The sequence below is a fragment of the Canis lupus genome, chromosome 5 (genome assembly GCF_003254725.2).
Source record: "Canis lupus dingo isolate Sandy chromosome 5, ASM325472v2, whole genome shotgun sequence".
Lineage (NCBI taxonomy): Eukaryota > Metazoa > Chordata > Mammalia > Carnivora > Canidae > Canis > Canis lupus.
In genome coordinates, this window is record NC_064247.1 from 55,256,457 (window position 1) to 55,276,852 (window position 20,396).

General features: G+C 43.2%; 1 protein-coding gene across 3 annotated transcripts in view; it reads left to right on the plus strand.

The window, feature by feature from the left end:
- The window catches only part of YIPF1 (Yip1 domain family member 1), a 36,886-nt gene extending 18,568 nt beyond the window's left edge, over positions 1–18,318 (plus strand). For all 3 annotated transcript variants that reach the window (XM_035716220.2, XM_025427684.1, XM_025427683.2), the window contains 4 exons: positions 1,055–1,221; positions 1,581–1,763; positions 6,195–6,293; positions 17,764–18,318. In XM_035716220.2, the coding sequence (XP_035572113.1) occupies positions 1,055–1,221; positions 1,581–1,763; positions 6,195–6,281 (437 nt within the window). In that variant the 3' untranslated portion in view covers positions 6,282–6,293; positions 17,764–18,318. The remainder of the gene's footprint in view (positions 1–1,054; positions 1,222–1,580; positions 1,764–6,194; positions 6,294–17,763) is intronic.
- The last annotated feature ends 2,078 nt before the right edge of the window (positions 18,319–20,396 follow it).

Below are 20,396 nucleotides of genomic sequence, written 5' to 3' on the forward strand. Positions count from 1 at the left end.
AGTTCCCTGTGTGAAAAAACTCCTCTGGGAGCTAAAAATGTTTTAGCCAATCATATGTCTTAACCAGAGTCTGACTTACAATGCTTGGGGTGCCTTTTCGCTTGCCAAGAGCATTAAGTGCATTACCTACTGATTTTCCTGTAGGAAGGGCTGTTTCCACGGGCTTAGCCACACTTAGTGGTCCTCCACTCCAAAAGAAAGAAAAGAAATCCTCTGGAGCATGGTGCTACTGGAGGAGGAGGAGGAAGGGACAGTAAAATACTGAGCGTTGCCATTGTGAGGAGCCACTGCATAGCATTTCCAGCACAGACATGAATTATTAATGAAGAAAGTGAAAGTAAAGAATATTTTGAGCAATTCATGAATGAACTGAAACCCCGTATTTCAGGGACAGAAGGCATTCTAAATAGCATACGGAGTCAGTTAATCTGTGCCCAGGGTATTTTAATAATTTGCTCAAGAAGGGGCACCTGGGTGGCTCAGTGGTTGAGCATCTGCCTTCGGCTCAGGGTGTGATCCCAGGGTCTTGGGATCGAGTCCAGCATCCGGCTCCCTGTGGGGAGCCTGCTTCTCCCTCTGCCTCTCTCTGTGTGTCTCTCATGAATAAATAAAATCTTTAAAAAAAATTTGCTCAAGAAATCAGCATCAGCTCTTGTTATACGAGGAAAGAGGGTGTGTTCTTCTAGAGGGATAGTTGGCTTTCATTTGATCGAAATGATTGGAATGTATAAACACTTATAGTGAGGGCCTCTGAAGTCTTTCAGATGCTTGATACAGTTGTTAAATACTATTAATTGTTAGTTATTAAACAAATTATAAAAACCATATGAGAGACCCTGGTCATCACCACAAAGACAATGCTGAAGATCCCCCAATTCAACACCACCCTCGGGTGCCAGGTATAGGGAATAGGACCAGTAAGACACGATCCCATGATCCAATGAAGCAGGTGGACATGCTGAGAAATAAGTCAGGGAAGGTGTTAGAAGTGCTCTGGTAGTAATTAAAGGCATGATTACATGGGGGATTACCACTTGTGTCCTGTCATCCTTAGTGTCCATAGCAGCCACCATCATCTATGCCTATGCCTGGCTGGTTCCTCTTGCACTCTGGGGTTTCCTCATGTGGAGAAACAGCAAAGTTATGAACATCGTTTCCTATTCGTTTTTGGAGATTGTGTGTGTCTATGGATATTCGCTCTTCATTTATATCCCCACAGCTGTAAGTACCACACTCATTCTGAGTGACACCCTGGGCTTGTTGAAAATTCAACCGGTGTCTTCATTTCCAGCCTAACACTGATGGGAACCTGAAAAATACCCTTTGAATTTAGAAGTTCTGTAGGAATGGGGATAGGGAGCCAAGTGCCTTTGCTGGACCTCAAGTCCTTGGTTCCGAAAGCATTCACCTCAGTCTGCATGCTGGGGTGTTTCTCCCGGCTGTACTGAGAAACCGGAGTGGCAGAGGGCACCCAGCTGATTGGCTCAGGGGACTTTATTAAACACAGGTACCTGGAATGAACAAACGCCTCTCTCTCAAACACCTCCAAAAAAGTCCTTCTCTCCCTCCTTTTCTTTCAGGTACTGTGGGTTATCCCCCAGAAGGCTGTTCGTTGGATTCTAGTCATGATTGCCCTGGGTATCTCAGGCTCTGTCTTGGCAATGACTTTTTGGCCAGCTGTTCGTGAGGATAACCGGCGCATCGCATTGGCCACAATTGTGACAATCGTGTTGCTTCACACACTGCTCTCTGTGGGCTGCTTGGTATGGTCTCATTCCTGTGATCTTCCTATGTGCTTTAGCTACAAATGCTGAAAGACCTCAAGCTGTTATTCACAATGATTCTTTTAAAATTGGCTCCATAAAATCAATACTGTTTTAAATAGACTGTCCTAAGTGAGAAGTGGTCAATTTAAGAGAATTTGATGGTTATCTCTGGCTTTACCCAGTATCTAAAATTTGGTTAAGATTCAGAGTCTGGCCAGATTCAGAGTAGAGTAGAGCCGGATGAGTGTCTATATAATAGGTTGGAGTGTGGAGATGAGGGAGAGTTTTGCCTTTGGATGTCTTTGATGATTTTCTGCACATAGCTAGAGTTTTGAAATTTAAAGTTCCATAGGTGGAAAGCATGAAGATGAAGTCAAATTAGAAAAGGGGAGAGACTTTTAAGGTGAATAACATTTAGAAGAGTTTTCAAATTCATGTATTAGGATGTCTTTTTAGGGGGAGTATGTTTTTTTGAGTCAGATAGGGCCAGATGGGAGACCAGCTCTGTCACTCACTGGCTGTGTGAGCTCGGCCATGGTACCTAACTTCTCTGAATCTGAACGTCTTAATCTGTAACATGGACATAATATGCCTAATCTGTAACTGCCACATGGGGTTGTTCTGAGGATAAAATGAAATGATACACGTAAAACATTTAATATAGAACTTGTCCCATCAATGCCCATAAAATAGAATTCTTTCTTGATCCTAAGGAGACATGATTTTATATTTTCTGTGCACGTTGTACACAAAAATTGCTGTCCGTGGCCTCAACAAGGCCTGACACAGGTTTTTAAAGAACTCCTAGTCTAAGAATGTTAAGGTCACCAATGAAGGAAAGGACATGCCCGTGGGAAGATATCCACATCACGCTTGTCCAGGCCCTTGGTCAGGTTGGACAGTTGTGGAAGTGATATTACTTTGGGACCATTTGATCTCTAATATTTTTTGTGTAGACACCCTCGATCATTCATAAGATCCTGATAGTTGATCATTGAATAAGTCTCATAAAAAGTGCCAAGTTCTGAAACACAGAACTGGTTTACATACACCTTCCGTGTGTCTGAGCTTTAAATTTTTGAGACCTCTTAAGGACTGTTGGTTTGACTCATGGCAGAGTGACACTGTTAATTTCTGGTACTTGGAGCTCCTGGGCTGATCCCTTGTAATGCTGCCGCGACCCTTCTTGACCTTTCTGTCTGCTGAGGAAAAATGTCCTTTCTCACCATTGCCCTCTCACTGCTATGTCCCCATGTCTCATTAAAATTTTTTTTCTGTATATACCTAGTTGAGTTGATGGAGAGAAGGAGGCAGAAGAAGTGCTGCTTTGTTCAGTTCTGTAAATGATAGAGAGGAGCATAGTACATCAGACTTTGGAGAAGGAGGTGGTGGTGGTAATATTATTATTAAGAACTGATTTCATGGGAACCCTGGGTGGCGCAGCGGTTTAGCGCCTGCCTTTGGCCCAGGGCGTGATCCTGGTGACCCGGGATCGAGTCCCACGTCGGGCTCCCGGTGCATGGAGCCTGCTTCTCCCTCTCCCTCTGCCTGTGTCTCTGCCTCTCTCTCTCTCTCTCTCTGTATGACTATCATAAATAAATTTTTAAAAAAAATTAAAAAAAAAAAAAAGAACTGATTTCATTTGGTACATGTGGCAGGATCTTTTATCCCCTATGCTTGTTACTCCCTTTTGGAGTAAATGACACTGACATTGGGATTTACCTGCCCATCTTGCTGCCAGGAATTTGCTAGAGGAGAGCATGATGGTGAAGTAGAAAGAGCACAGGAATGGGCTTACCACTGCGAACCTAGGCGAGTGCCCTCATTCTCAGAAACTTGGCTTCCTCCTCTGTCACGGAGATTCCTATTTTCTGGGCTTTTGTGAGACTCAGTGAGATAGCTCTGACAGCCCTTCATATACTGTGAAAGGTTCTTTAGATGTAAAGACGTTACTAAAAGAGCCCTGTGTCATCTGAAGCTGCCATGGCTATTCTGCTGCTTGTTCCTCCTGAGTGCCCCAGTGATAGGGTGTGTGGGGCCCCTTCCTGGCAGGCAGGCAGAGGAGGAAGGGAGTATTCTATGATCAGGTGTTTAGCCAGGGGCCCTCTGTGTCTGGGGTTTTGTTCTCCACACTGAGGTAGCCTCCTCTGTTCTCTTCTGGAGATGTCGGTGCAAGAGGCTGAAGCAGAAGTGAGCAGATGGGGTCCGGACCCAGTTCCCTCACCTCTGCCCTGGCTATTTCCCCTCTCTGGATGCTACCCTCCTTGCTTGGAAAGCGGAACTGCAGGAACATCTTTATTTTCATAAGGATTGAATGTTATGTCAACATGAACAACACGAGCCGTAAAATGCAAGACATTATTTTTATTGGAAGGACATGGAGAAGAATTGTTAGGGGAGGGGCACCAGCTCCTCACCGGCAGTGAGCAGCCCTGGGGAGCATAGATTGCTGTTTTTGCCTCATTGTACTGAAGCGTACGCCAGCCCTCTACCTGCCGAGGGTCCCTCGGTGCTCACGTCTGTGCTCTAAGTTGGTAGCAGGACACTCCGGGGGTGGGGGATGACTAAGTATGCACCAGAGGGTGTGTTTCTTGGCTGGCATGTTTGAGATGTGCAAGCCTGTGTTTGTGGTGGTTAGTAACAGTCCTGTGCCCTAACTCTGTACCAGGTGACACTCCATCCCTACTCCCAGAAAGCCTGATCATTCATCCTGAGGCCTCACTGTGCCTAGATCTAGACTGGGCATAGGATAAGTACCAAATTGTAGGCCGCTTTGCACAGGACAAGAAGATAGCCTTTGGAGCCGGACACAACTGGGTTGAAACTGTAGCTCAGATACAGGGTTGTATAGCCTTGGGAACATCTCTATCTCTTTGAGCCTCTATTTGGTCATCTCTAAAATGGGGATAAAATTTGCCTATATGGGATTATTGAGTAGATTAATGATCAGGTATGTGCCTGGTGCACAGTAGGCACTCCCCAAATGGTAACTGTGGTTGTTACTATGTATTTGTGGAATTAATGAACTAGTGAGTCGCAGGACTATAGTTTGCCCTTAGAATTTTTTCCAATCCTTTCGTTTTACACATTAGAAAACCTAGGCTCAGAGGGTTGGAGTGACTTGTCCAAAGCTACAGCGTGAGTTACTAGCAGAACCAAGTTTACAAAAGCCTAGCCTCTTGGTGCATTGCATTAGATGAGGGTCTCCTCCAGGAGCCTGCAAGAAAGGCATGGTTCCCGCATCAGGGGGGCTTTGTGGCTCTGTGCACCATCAAGATAACTGGAGGGGCCCAACACTGGCAGCATGGCCCCTGGCCACCACCCCCTTATGTCAGGAACCACTCTTTCCCCACCTCAGAAAGCAGGTGCCGGAAGGAGCCTTGGGAAGAAGGCTTTTAGAGCTAATAGGATTGCTCTGGGAATGTGACAAGCTAGGGGGTCTCTGCAGCTAGAAACTTGGACAAGGATGTTGAAGAGTTCCTGCGAAATAGGATTGTGTTGGGGAAAGCTACCATGCGTCATCTTGGTGCCCCCTTCTGGCTGATAGAGAGCGGAGCTGCTGACATGCTTCTTGTTTTGGCTTTTTGTCCTTTTACTTTGCTCTTGCCCTGACTCCAAGGGGGAATCACAAGTGTGAGGTAAACCCCTGACATATTCAGGGATTCCCCTTACTTTGTACACTCCAGGTCTTTTCCTGGGCGAAAGTCAGGATTCTCTGACCTTGACACAGTTCGGAAGATCCCCCTTGGTCCCCCCCACCCCTTCACCTCTTACTGATTTTTGGCAGTGAAACTGTAGATGTGAGTGGAAGCCCTTACCAGACCTTTCATTTCCAAGCTGAAGAATTATGAGGTAAAGGCTGCCTGGCACTTTCTTTTGAAGGTCTTTACCTAGAGCCAGCTGATTTAGCAGCAATCTGTTGTAGTTAGTTCATGAGGTAGTGGTTGTCTACATTGTGTGCCAGGCCCTGAGTGAGAGGCTGGTGGCATGGGGACAAAAGGGATATATGTGGTCTTTGCCCTGGAGGAGAGACCGTGTGATATGGCAATTGAGGGTCTAAACCTTGGAGTCAGGAAGACCTGACTCTCCCACTCATTAGCTGTGTGCACCAGATTGCAAAACAGCTTCTTGAAGCCTAAGTTCCTCATTTGTCAAATGAGGATAGTAGTAGCAGCCTTACAGGGTTCTTATGCAGATTAAGTCATATATAGGAAGTGGCCAGTACAGGGTGGCTACATTTTTTAAAAGCTACTCATAGTAGAGGGAGTGAGATGGACAGAAAAAGAATTTGTCATGATTTGGTGGGATAAATGTGGCAGAGGGAAATGGAGGAGCCACAAGAGCCCAGAAGTACTATTAGCCTGAAGTCTAGAATACTGGGGCAGACCATCGTGTTTAACCCCCCTCATGGGTTTCCTTTTCCTGCAGGCATACTTTTTTGATGCACCAGAGATGGACCACCACCTCCCAGCAACTACAGCTGCTCCAAACCAAACAGCTGCTGCAGCCAAGTAACTAAAGAGGAAAGTAAGAGATTATATTTTTATTATATTTTTTACTGTTTAGTACAGTAAAAAGTGGGCAGGTGCATCACTTCCAATACTGTTAGCATCAAGAACCAAGAGGGCAAGGGACACCTGGGTGGCTCAGTGGTTGAGCATCTGCCTTAGGCTCAGGGCGTGATCCTGGAGTCCCAGGATCAGGTCCCGCATCAGGCTCCTTTCATGGAGCCTGCTTCTCCCCCTCTGCCTGTGTCTCTGCCTCTCTTTCTGTGTTTCTCATGAATGAATAAATAAAATCTTAAAAAAAAAAAAAAAAGAACCAAGAAGGCCAGACCCTTTTGTCTTTCTGGAAGTATGATTCACTATGGCGTTTGTGCACGAGCATGTTTGTATATATGTGTCCCTTCAGCCGAAGGCCTCGATCATGAAATCCACATGGTCCTGGCTTGATAGATTTGGGAGATGTGAGCTTTTAGCTTCTTCATTAGAGGAGCTCCTGCCTTTGGCCCCAGCCTCCCCTCTGCTCTGCTCTCTGTCCCCTTCCCACGAGCGCAGTATGGGTTGGTTCTATTTGGTTACAGTCCTGGTGGTTTTTCTAATTTCCCTGTGGCCTCTCAACCTGGCCTCAGACCCTGAGTGTGACTTCTCTTGACTTACTCATAGGTTCTCCAAAGCTTACAAATACTCATGCCTGGTTTGCTCTCTGTCCTCTTGGATGATTCTACTGCAGTGGTTAGCTCAGTAGGTGAGAGCACAGGAAGAAGAGCTGATTCCTCCATGGCTCATTCCTTGCCTCTGTGCTCTAGTTGAACTTCTTGCCATTGCCAGAACACATATGCCTTTGCATTCTCTTTCAATGCCTGGAATGTTACCTGTCTTCTGACAGTCATCACGTACTTTGTGATCCCATTATACCCTGTATTATACATCACTGTTAATGGTGCTCGAAGCACTAATTGCTCACTGTTTATGTGTCTATCTGCATATTCATTTGCTCATTCACTGATTCACTTGTCCTCCATGGACTGGTATGCCTCTCCAGTTAGACTCAGAAACATGAGAACAAGAAGTGAGTATTACTCTGCATCCTCATTGCTTACCACAAGACCTGGTGTTCAGTGGGTGCTCAGTAAATGTTTGTGGAGTGAATGAATGAAGCCACACTATGCATGTGATCTCCTTGTGGGCCAAGAACCTTTAGTCTGTTTTGTAATCAGAGGGTGACTTCTCCTCTTCCTGAGCAACAACAGGGGGTAGTGCAAAGACCAAGGCCTCTAGAGTCAAGTGGAACTGAAATGAAACTCCCAGCCCTGCCATGTACTGGCAGTGTACCTGGGGCAAGGAGCTTACTGTTTCTGAGCCTCAGCCAACTTAACTGTGAAAGAAGGATGATATAACCCATACCATAAAACTGGTGAAGGTTAGAGATCATGTTTATGAAAGCTCCTGGCACATTGTTAGGGTGCTCAGTGACAGAATCAATCCTATTGCCCTCCTGAGAGTGGGTCCACATTTGTGTTGAAATTTGGTAGTTCTCACTGATTTTACTTGGACCTTTTATTTCCTTTGTGTAAAACAAACAGATTTTTCCTCTTAGATGAGGAATTTGGGTTGCAAGCCTGCAAGTTGACAAGATGTGGTTGGTTAAACAAAGACACCTCTGGTGGTCTTGTTGGTAAGACAGTTGCCCTGGTCAATGGAATGCCTAGGAAGTATTGTAGTTCACAATACAGCCCACCTTCCCTTCTTCCTCTCTTCACATGGGGATGTGATGTTAGAATTAAAGGTCAGAGCCCTTGGAGACAAGATGGGCTTCTCCTCCTTATCATAAGGGAGCTGAGGCCAAGAGAGAACAGTGCCTTGTTCAAGGCCTTCCCAGAGTTTTGTAGCGAACTAATGTGTATATCACATTCCATTCTACAAAATAGTTTCTAAATCACTCTCTCTTTGTCCATTGTCACCAGCCTGCTTGATCTCATTGTATAGATAAGGAAGTTGAACTTAAGAAGTTTGAGTTGACCAAGATCACTTACTCTTAGAGGCAGAGAGCTGGGACTGAAACCCAGGTGTTCTTGAAGCCAATTCTTTAGGGTTTTCTACTTTCCTACTTTTAAGGCTGATGATCTTTTTACTGCTAAAATTTGTAGGCTCCCTTGGCCTCTTTTTTAGAATCCCTCTCTGTTTTTCTAGAGATGCTTCAGTTCAGAGAATCCATACTTATTTGATGGTACAACCTCTCAGTTAAGAATTTGAGGACTATATTAATTATCCATTGCTGTCTACTGATTACCTCAAACTTAGCACCTTAAACAATTCCCATTTATTCAGTTTCTGTGGCTCAGGAGTCTGGGCATTACTGATCTGTGTTCCCTCCTTTGAGTTCTCTTACAAGGCTGCACACAAAGTGTTGGCCTGGGCTGGGGTCTGATCTGAAAGCTGGACTGGGGAAGGATCTTCCTCCAAGCTCACAAGGTTGTTGGTGGGATTCACTTCCTCATGGCCTGGTAGCCTGAGGGCCTCCCTGCTAATTGCCAACTGGAAGCTATCCCCAGTTCCTTGCTACATAGGCCCCTTCATAGGATGGCCGACTTCATCAAAGCTGTAAATGGAGATAATGGATAGACTGTTAGGAAGACAAAAGATATATAATATGAAGTAACTCTGGAAATGATCTCTAGCAGCTCTGTTGTATTCTTTTGATTAGATGTGAGTTACAAGTCTTGCCCACACTCAGGGGTGAGGATTACCCTAACACATGAATACCTAGAGGCAGAGATTATCAGAAGGCATTTTTATTTTATTTTGTTTTTCAGCTTTATTAAGGTATCATTAACAAAGAAAACTGTAAGATATTTAAAGTATACATTGTAATGATTTGATACACACATACATTGTGTGGAGGTCATTTTACAGTATGTCTGTCACAAGCACACACCCTAGTAATATGTGTATATTTGAAGGATTTGCATATTCTGTTGTCAATCCATGTAGTAACTATTAAAGCTTAATTTCTTACTTTTTGATAAAAAATAAATATTAATAGAAGTTTTTTTTTTTTTAATAATAGAAGTTCTAAAAATTTTTTTCCATTACATCAGGGGGTGGTTTTTGCTGCCCATTACTTTAGAATGAGCATGTGATAGCTTGTTTGCCTTATGGTTTGATTGTCTACATACTTGTTCAGCTCCTTTTGCAGATAGATTTCACTGACTGTTAGCAGAGAAGGCCCTGGGGCGAGGTGGGCTCTTCCTGAGATTGAGGTCCCGTGGGAAAGGGGCTGAGTCTGATTGGATTTGAACTCCCCAGTGCTTGGCCTAATGCCTGCCTGCCATAGACAGAGCCAGTGCTCAGTTAATGTTGGCTGGTTGGAGGTGACCCTTTGTAAGATTAAGGCAAGAGTGGGATGTGGGCTTTTACCAGAGGTATCTTGGCTCGCAGTCCTGGACATCATTTACTCTCTTGCTCAGTGCTAACTTGAACCTATTCTGTGGCCTCCATGGTGCAGGCATGGGGGACCTAGAAAGTCAAATACAGTCTGCCTTGAGGAGCCTTGGCATGTGGGTAAAACAGCTAAACAGATAATAAACAGACTGTGTGAGAAGTGCCCTACCCAGATTGTGAATTGATGAGCATGGAGGGTGGGGCACAGAAGCTGTGACTCATTTGGCCTGAGGGAAGGCTTCATGGAAGGGGTCTTGTTTGAGCCAGGCCTTGAAGATTGAGCAGAAGCAACCAATTACCTGTTTTTCTGAAGAGAGTAGTCGGCTTCCCATGGCATTTGGGAAGGTGAAGTGATTGGTTGTTCATTGGGACACAATGATGTGATGTGGGCTTACATCACTGAGAACTAGAAAATCTGAGCCCAGCTGGAAGACAGAGTTAGAGACCACAGTGGCAACAGTTGCTTGGGTCTGTCTGCCTTCACTGAGAATACCTGACATGGACCTGGTGAGGGGCTCTTATAGCCTGTTCCTGCATTATGACTTGAGTTCCTTCCTTATATTTTGTTATGAAGGCTCCAGGCCAATGTCCCAGGTGCTGTAAACCTTCAGAGAGTCACAAGCTGGCATTTGAGAAAAGCCTAGTCCTCAGGGCCTTTACAGACCTCCCATCCTGATTTATACAGATTTGACATCTTTGGGCTTTGCTCAGATCTATAAGCTTGGGTGTCAGTATCTCCATTTGGGTGTCAAGTTTCCAAATGAGATAGTGATGAACAGTTTCTTTGGAGCTTCCCTGGCAGAAGCATCAATCGCTTTACCAATGAGAGGGCTGTCCAGAGCCCCAGGCACTGCAGATTTATGAGCTGCCTGTGCCTTCTGCTGTAATCTCCGGGCTCCTAGCTTTCACTGAAAAAGAATGGCTTCTAATCTTGCAGATAACCTTCCTCATGTAAATCTGCACATTGGAGGGCTTAGCCTGGCATGGATTACTGGGGGAACAGTCACCCTTCTCTCCCTGGAAACTCAGGATCATAGAGGAGCCTCCAATTACTTGTGATCAGGGAAACTACACTGAGATATTAGAATATCCAGCTTTCTTCTTCCCTCTTTTCCTTCATTTTTTAAAAATTAATTTATCATTTGAGGGCCAGTGCCATTTCTTCTCTGAGCTAAGACCCTGGGGAAGCCTAGAAACTGTACCCTGAGAGTCTTTCTTTGGCTTGTGGGATGGAGTATCTGAAAGACCGCATTCAGAGCGGGGCTGCCTTCCCAGGAGCGGTGACAAGTGGGGCTGTCTGGAGGAGGGTGGCCAGCAGGTTATTATACTGCACTGTGATAGGGCTTTAATAAGAGATGAGCAAAGGGCTTTAGGAGATTCCTTTGTAATTAAAAAACCCTCCTGATTTGATACACAGGGCTTATGTACAATTATCCTTTCACTCACTCACGCTAATAGTTCATTTTATGAACCAAGGCTACAAACCCTTTTACTACGTTTATACACATCAGTTCTTTTATTCTGAAATCAGTCTTAACTCAATGCTATAATCCTCTTTAACACAGCATCTGGACTGTATGACTTCCCACATGGCTAACACTGCTTTTCACCAGCGCCTTCTTCTTGTCTACACCATGTCTGCCGTTTCCCTGCTCAGGCCACCCATTTCCATTTTCTGTGCTGTTTCTCTGTCAGTTTTCTTCTTGGTTTTCTGTCTTTGAAGTAAATTGGGAGAACTTGGGGTGGAGAGTGGGGCAATACAATAACTTTTTATTCTTTTTAAAACTTATTTAGTGGAAAGTCTTTACACATAGACAAAAGTAGAGTGAGGAATAGAATGAATCTCTCTGTACCCTTTTCTTACTTTGCACAGTTGTCAACTCATGGTCAACTTTATTTCACCCATACACCCATCTATTCCCCTATATTATTTTGAAACATGTCTAAAACATCCTATTATTTGACCCATAAATATTTAAATTCTGCATCTATAAAAGACACTTTTAAAAACATGATCATAATACCATAGTCACATCTAAAAAAATTGTAACTATTTAATATAGGCAGACTTCATTTTATTGAGTTTTGCTTATTGAGCTTCACAGTTAATTGTGTTTTTTACAGATTGAAGGTCTCTAGTAGTCCTACATCAAGCCAAGTCTGTCGGTATCCTTTTTTCAAAAGTGCTTGCTCACTCTGTGTCTCTGTGTCATATTTTGGTAATTCTGGCAGTATTTTAAACTTTTCCATTATTATGATTTTTGATATGGTGATCTGTGATCACTGATCTTTGTTGTTACTATTGTAATTGTCTGGGGCACTACAATCTGTACCCATTTAAGATGGTAAACTTAATCAATAAAGGTTATGTGTGTTCTGATCGCTCCACTGACCAGCCATTCCCCCATCTCTCTCCCTCTTCTTGGTCTTCCCTATTAAAGACATAATAATACTGAAATTAGGCCAAGGAATAACCCAACAATGACCTCTGAGTGTTCAAATAAAAAAAGCCACATGTCTTTCACTTTGAATCAAAAGCTAGAAATGACTAAGCTTAATGAGGAAGGCATACTGAAAGCCAAGATAGACTCAAAGCTAGGCCTCTTGCACCAAATACATAGCCAAGTTGTGAATCAAAGGAAAAGTTCTTGCAGGAAATTAAGAATGCTACTCCAGTGAACACACAGGTGATAAGAAAGTAAAACAGCCTTACTGCTGATGTAGAGAAAGTGTGAGTGGTCTGAAATAGAAGATCAAAACAGCCACAACATCCTTTTAACCCAAAACCTGACCCAGAGCAAGGCCCTAATTCTCATCAATTCTGTGAAGCCTGAGAGCGGTGAGGAAGCTGCAGCAGAGAAGTTGGAAGCTAGCAGAGTTGGGTTCCTAAATTTTAAGGAAAGAGGCCGTCTCCATAACATAGAAGTACAAGGTGAACCAGCAAGTGCTGGTGTAGAAGCTGCAACAGATTATCCAGAAGATCTAGCTCAGATCATTAATGAAGGTGGCTGCACTAAACAACAGATTTTCAGTATAGATGAAACAGCCTTATAGTTGAAGAAGATGTCAACTAGCACTTCCATAGCTAGAGAGGAGAAGTCCGTGCCTGCCTTCAAAGATTCAGAGGACGGGCTGAGTCTCTTGTTAGGGGCTAATAATGCAGATGGTGATTTCAACGTGAAGCCAGTGATCCATTACTATCCATAAAATCCTAGGACCCTTAAGAATTATGCTAAATCTATGCTTTCTGTGCTTTGTAAATGGAACAACAAAGCCTGGACAACAGCATATCTGTTTACCACATAGTTTACTGAATATTTTAAGCCCCCTGTTAAGACCTGCTCTGAAAAAAGGATTCCTTTCAAAATGTTACTGCTCATTGACAGTACAGTATATCCAGTCACCCAAGAGCTCTGATGGAGATGTATGAGATGACTGTTTTCATGCCTGCCAACGCAACAAGCATTCTGCAGCCTATGCATCAGCGAGTCATTTCGACTTTCAAGACGTATTATTTAAGAAATACATTTCATAAGGCGATTGCTGCTACAGTGATTCCTCTGGTGGATCTGGGCAAAGTAAATTAAAAACCTTCTAGAAAGGATTCACCATTTTAGAAGAACATTCATGATTCATGACAAGAGGTCAAAATATCAGCATGAGTAGGACTTTGAAAGCCAATCCTCATGGATGACTTTGAGGGGGTTCAAGACTTCAGGGGAGGAAGTAACTGCCAATGGGGTGGAAAGAGCAAGCTAACTAGAGTGGAGCCTGAAGGTGGGATTGCATGGTTGCCATCTCAGGATAAAACTTGAGCGAATGAGGAGTTGCTTCTTATGTTTGAGCAAGGTGTTGTCTTGAGATGGAATCTTCTCCTGGTGAAGATGTCATGAAGACTGTTGAAAGGACACAGCAAAGGATTTGTAATATCATATAAACTTAGTTGATAAAGTAGCAGCAGGGTCTGAGAGGATTGACTCCAGTTTTGAAAGAAGTTCTGCTGCAGGTAAAATGCCACAAAGAAATTGTTTATGAAAAGAATCAATTCATGTGACAAACCTCATTTCTGTCTTATCAGAAATTGCCACAACCCTAGCCTTCACACCCACCACCCTCATCCATCAGCAGCCATCGACATCGAGGCAAGACCCTCCCCCAGCAAAAAGATTATGATTTGCTGGAAACTCCGTTGATGCCTAACATTTTTCAGCAATAAAGTATGTCTTAATTAAAGTATGTACATTTTTTAGACATAATGCTATTGCATACTTGATGGGCTACAGTATAGTATAAACATAACTTTTATGTGCCCTAGGAAACCAAAAAGTTCATTTGATTCACTTTATTGTGTTATCCATTTTATTGCCATGGTCTGGAATGTCTCCACCATTTCTCTGAGGCATTGTATATACTTCATTGTTTGAATTTCATCTTGCAGTTTCTGGATGTATCTCTGAAATATGCTGTAAACGATAGATTCCCACTCCATTCCCCCTTCTCGCTTTCCCTTTACCATGTATTTGTTGAAGAATCATTTATCCTATAGTTTCTCACTATCTGGATTTTGCCGATTATATCTCTATGGTGTCGTTTACCATGTTGCTCTCTGTCTTTTGTTTTCTGCAAACTGGCAGTTGTATCTAAATTTTGATCAGATTCAGCATTGGTTGGTTCATTGGCTTTGGCAAAGCTACTTGATATGTGGTGTTAAATTATTTCAGCCGTAAATTCATAATGTACAATTATCTTATTTTTTTATGCTAGTGACCATTAATAAGCCATGCCTACATCTGTTAAGTCATTAGGATTTTCAAAATGGTGATATTTCAATTCTATCTTTGCTTCTTTGTTAATTAGAATACTTCTTTCATAAAAAATTCCCCCTTTTATCTACTATTTGGCTATCTAGTGATATAGTTTCTGCAGAAAAGCAGGATAAATAATTCTGTTCTTTTTTTTTTTTCACCTATTTTCAAAACAGTAGTTGGTCAACTAGCACTCGGCAACAATGACCAGTTAATTTCAGTCCATTGCAAGTATTACACTTAACAATACTGAAATTGTCCCTTCTTTGGCTAATGGGAACCTCTTCAAACTGGCCCGAGTCCTATTGGCATGGCCCTAAGAGTCTCTGATAACTACCTTGTTATCTGTTACAACAGCATTTTCCAGGTTTTTCTAGGCTCATTCTGAACATTTCCTGTCCCAGACCCAGACTGAATCATTTCTTGAAGGAGTCTTGGTTCTGTTCAGTGGGGATATAGTAATACCAGGTCTCAATCTGGGTGTTGGTGGCATTTTGTTGCCGTTGGCTTGGTTGTTGCTCACAGGCCTTTCCACTGTTCAGAGTCAGGAAATACATGTATTGTGTGCTTGATTTGTTTTCTTTAAAGGAAATCCATTGTGAGTTCATACTCATACTTTCTATTCTTGTTTACCACTGCAGATTTTTTTCAGAATTGCTTTTATCTTCTATCTGTATCTCCTTTCTCACCTACAGAGGATCTCACTTTTCAACAGTACCAGCACTGATAGACTTGGACTATCACATAAGTACTTAATTGTTTTATCCAGGAACTCACCACAGTCCAATAATCACAGTGACAGCATTCCCATTAATTACTGGAAATATTGCTTTAAAACCTTTTAAGGTTTTTAAGTTCTGGAATTCCCTTCCTTGGTTGGTCTACTTTGAAGCCCACTATTTAGTCTTGAGGACCCACTTCAGATACCCTGTCCTTGAGGAAGTTTGGATGGCTTACTACTCTGTGCTCTCCTACAGCTCTTTGTGTGTTCCTCCATAAGGGCATACATAATAAAAGGGTTCTTTTATTAACTGTGACATAGACTAAGAATTCCTTGAGAGTGGTAGTTTATTTACCAGTATAACCATAGCATCCAGCAGGCATCTGGGGGAAAGCTTGATTTTGCACAAGTGACAGTTGATACACGTGTCACATACACATATGTTTAGTTTGTTTGCCAGGTTACTTGGGCACTTTTCATTTGTTCATTGATTGAGAGCCCACCCTTTGCTACTGTCTGCTGGGTGATTGGGGTGAACAATGGAGATAAGTCCTTACCTTCCCTGATTTTACACCCCAATTTTCTATCGCAGGCATCAGACAGACTAGAAGGCCCTACTGAATTCAAGAGAGAATCCTAACTTTGGGAACTTTGGATTAGAACACCCCAAAGAGGCTTGGGTGAGGGGCTGCCACCACGAAGGGGCACAGGGCAGGCTGTTGCCGCAGTGGGGCCAGGTAGGGAGCCAGGAGTGGCCAGGAATTGGGTCCTAGGTGGGGAAAAGGCTAGAGAGCTCTCCCTGGCTGATAGTGGCATTATGGACCGAGTCTGGCACAAAGGGCCATCTCTTCTTACTTGCCACCCTCTGGCCTGAGTCCCAGGAAGCCCCAGTCTCTGTCTTCCATGCTACCTACTAATCATTGGCAGCAGGGCAAGTGCATTTTCTGTCTTCAAATGCTCCTCTGGTCTTGACATTAATTTGGAACAAACAGAGAGATGAGAGAAAAGAGCATGTTTATGAAAATGAACTCTTTAGTGTCTGCCCTGTGGGCTTGTTTGTCCCTACCTTTATTTAGCATTTCAGAAACCTGAGCTAATGTTTACCAGAAGGCCAGTCAGGACTTTAAGTTCTTCCAGCCCAGCAAATCACAGTGTTCGCCCTTCTCCAACCACTTTTCACAGATACATTACTGACATAATTTCCCTTTTCTAGAGCCGGGTATAGGCAGATGCCCCTGCATTAGCCCCACCTTCTGACTTGTGATGTATCTCCTGATGGTTTCTAAGGCAGCCTGGTACATTCTCTTAGGGTGAAGGCCATTTATTAGGAAATGGCCTCTCTGCACATTTCTTAAAACCCGACCTGGATTTCACTGTATCTCTAGCCTCTCTTTCCAAATTCCCATCTATTGCAAATTCCCAACTAGGTGTACCAACAGATGACTCAAATTTATTATCTTCAAAACTAAACTCATCTCACCCACAACCAGGCCCTCCTTATATTTTCCTGTCTCAGTGAGTGGCACTACCATCCACACTGCTCCTGACTTTAGATCACGTTTAATTCTTTATTATCCTGTCTCACAGTACCTTACAATTGTAGGTACGTAAGTAATATGTTATGTGTTTGTTTACCATGTAGTTTCCACTGCCACACGGTAAGTTTCTTGAGAGTTGGGACCATGTGTGCCTTATTCATCACTTACCCAGCACCTGACACATCTGACACATGAGTCCTTAATCAGTATTTGTTGGCTTACTTAAAAAATCTATCCAGTCACCCAAGCTAGAAACCTCATCATCAATGTAGAATCCTCCCTCTTACCTTCCACATATTATCTATCAGCACGATTTGTCTTTTCTACTGAAATATTTCTCAGATGTGTCCTATCAGTACTATGCCCGGTGTTCAGGGTCCAATCATCTTACATTTGGACTGTGATAGTAACTTGATGGGTTTCTCTCTTTTCTTTTCCTTCTTCCAGTCCATCCTATGTGTAGCCAAAGTGGTTTTTGAAAAATTACAAAACTGTATCACTCCTCTACTTAAAAACTTTCTTTTCTTTTTTGACTCCTGATTGTCTAAAAGATAAAATCTAAACTCCCGGGATTGCCAGGATCTTTCCTAATCTGTTTGTCCTGCCTCATATGCTGCTATTGTCCCCTGCATAACCTCATGTTTCAACAACCACCAAGAGCTCTCCTGTTCTCAAATCTTTTTATGTCCCTCCATATTTACTTTATTCCTCCTCTAGCACCTAACACAGCTGTCACAAAGAAGAGAGAGAAAGAAGGATGGGTGAAGGTAGCTCTGGGATCTGGCAGAGAAAAATCAGTGGGTTTCCAAAGAAATAGAGGAAAATTTTTAAATATGTCATCTCCCCTCTAATAATAAGTCTTCTTGAGAGCTCATAAATCAGGGCTCAAGGCTGTCTGGTATTAAAGCTATACAAATACCCTGTCCTACAGTTTAGCTCCTTTCTGAGTTGGGGAGTCTTTTTCCTAAAGTTATTCTTTTTGTTTTTCAGTTCTCTTTTCTATTTTTTGGAGTGTGGTTCTTTCGGCCATGGCATCTACTGCAGGAAAGCAGAATGACCAAGCCAGCAGGAAAACTGATGGGATGGCACCACCCTCTGGCATCTAAAAGGGGCCACACTGAAGTCTAATCACCTAATTTAACAAACAATAATCAAATGTTATTCAGTACATGTGTCTTTCAGCTCTTCTTTCTCACCTGTCAGTTATCATCAGAACTATATACACTGATTTGGAACAAAATACAAGGGAACGCGGTAGTTGTGCCTTCCATTTGCCTCTCGCTGTCATATGACATGCTTCATGTTAGGTCTGCCCTTACTTACTGTGTGAGTGGATCCATCCTAACTTGGGAGGACTTTCTTTTGAATTGTGTACAGATGTTCCTCTAGGATGGTCCTCTTCTCTCCAAATGCTTGCCATCCTACAGTGGCCAAAATGTATGGACTTTGGTTTGAATTCATTGGGAGCCTGAAAATTTGTCTTTGGTGACTTGACACTGGGCAATCGAACCTAATTATTGCAAAATAAATACCTCATAGAATGTCTGTCTGCATTTCTTCCTTGATGTTTTATCTTTAGTATGCTAGAAGCTGTTGTGAATCTTGATTTATTTAATATGCTAATTGTCGGGGTTGGGGGTTAAATGGACATTGGAGGTTTTCCTCCTATAAGTATGGAACAGAGGGTTGGAAGAACATGATCACTTACAACATATTTTGACACACAGATTTTAGAAAAAAATTTAGGGCACTTTGAGTACCTCTTCAAAGTGACATGATTCCTGGCTAGAGTGTACTGAAGGGAGAAACCAGTGACACCTCAAAAATTCTTTGTTATACTTTTTATTCAAAATATAGGGATCCCTGGGTGGCGCAGCGGTTTAGCGCCTGCCTTTGGCCCAGGGCGCGATCCTGGAGGCCCGGGATCGAGTCCCATGTCGGGCTCCCGGTGCATGGAGCCTGCTTCTCCCTCTGCCTGTCTCTCTGCCTCTCTCTCTCTCTCTCTGTGACTATCATAAATAAATACAAATTAAAAAAAAATACATATCATCTGGGAGGCTGGGCTTCTGGCAATTCAGGATTGCTGATTCCCTACTGTTTCTGTTGTCCTCTTCAGGACAAGAATTTCCAGTGTATTTCTGAGATAGCTCCAAAGACACATTTGGACTTAAAAGGCTGATCACACAAAAAAAAGGAAGATGTGCACAAATTCAAGCTACCATGAGCTTAAGGTCATATTGGCAAACTTCCCATCAAATGCAGGATATCCTCCCTCCCATTAATTTATGTAAAAAATGGAGGTTGTGCACCTACTAAGTGCTCATCACTGTTCTAGGTGTTGAGGCTGGAGCAGTGAACAGAATGGATACAGTCCCTAATGACCTGGATCCCACAGTCACATGATCAATCTCCAAGGCCGTTAACTCCTCCTGGAACAACAATTTGTGTGTGTGCCTCTGCAATTTTCACTGCTTGGTCTGAGCTCTACCCCTGGGCCTCTCAGATCTAGTCTGAGCTCTCTTCCCCTTGTTGACTTCAGGTGTTCAAAAACAGCTCTTCTGTGCCCCCTGAGTCTTCTCCAGTTAAATGTTTCTTTTGCCTTCAAGGACTCTTCAGAGAACTTGGTGTCTGTACCTTCTAGTCACCCTCTGTGCTGGTACCCTGGTGCTCTTTCATTAATACTTAATTCCTGCTGCTCAAGGCAGTGATTCTTACACATGTGGATCCCATCAATTCCCTGTATAGGCTGTCTGCTACCTCCCCTTCTTTTACCAAAAGTGGCAGGATTTTTCTCCAATAAAGAAGGGAAGTATATTGTGAAATTATATATATATCATTGGCCTCTGCCACAGTTTCTGACAGAGCTGCTAAGACGCTTATTATTTCCTGTGTAATACTGACAGAGCTCCCAAATCTCTTGGAATTTCCTAGGTAGTGGAGTATTTTTATTTATTTATTTATTTTTCTAATGAGGTGACTCTTGTGGGGCTCTGGATGGGGCTGGTCACCAGGAAGACCACATCATGATTAGAAGGTTGGAACTTTCTGCCCCACTCTCCATTCTCTGGAAAGAGGTGAGGGGCTGGAAATAGAGGTAATAATCAGTCATGCTGATGTGATGAAGCCTCCATAAAAATCCCAAGAGAATGGGGTTTAGAGGGCAGCCTGGGTGGCTCAGCAGTTTAGCACTGCCTTCAGCCCTGGGTGTGATCCTGGAGACCTGGGATCGAGTCCCACGTCGGGCTCCCTGCATGGAGCCTGCTTCTCCCTCTGCCTGTGTCTCTGCCTCTCTCTCTCTCTGTGTCTCTCATGAGTAAATAAATAAAATCTTAAAAAAAAAAAAAGAATGGGGTTTAGAGAGCTTCCAGGTTGGTGAATATATCCACTTGCCAGGAGGGTGGTATACCCCCAACTCCAAGAGCGACAGAAGCTCCTGCACTGGGACCCTTCCAGACCTCATCTATGTATCTCTCCAACTGGCTGTTCATTTATATCCGTTAAAACATCCTTTGTAATAAATCAGCAAAAGTGAGTTTTCCTGGATTCTGTGAGCAGATTATGAAACCCAGGAAGGGAGCTGTGGGAACCTCCAATTTGTATTTAAGTGGGACAGAAATCATGGG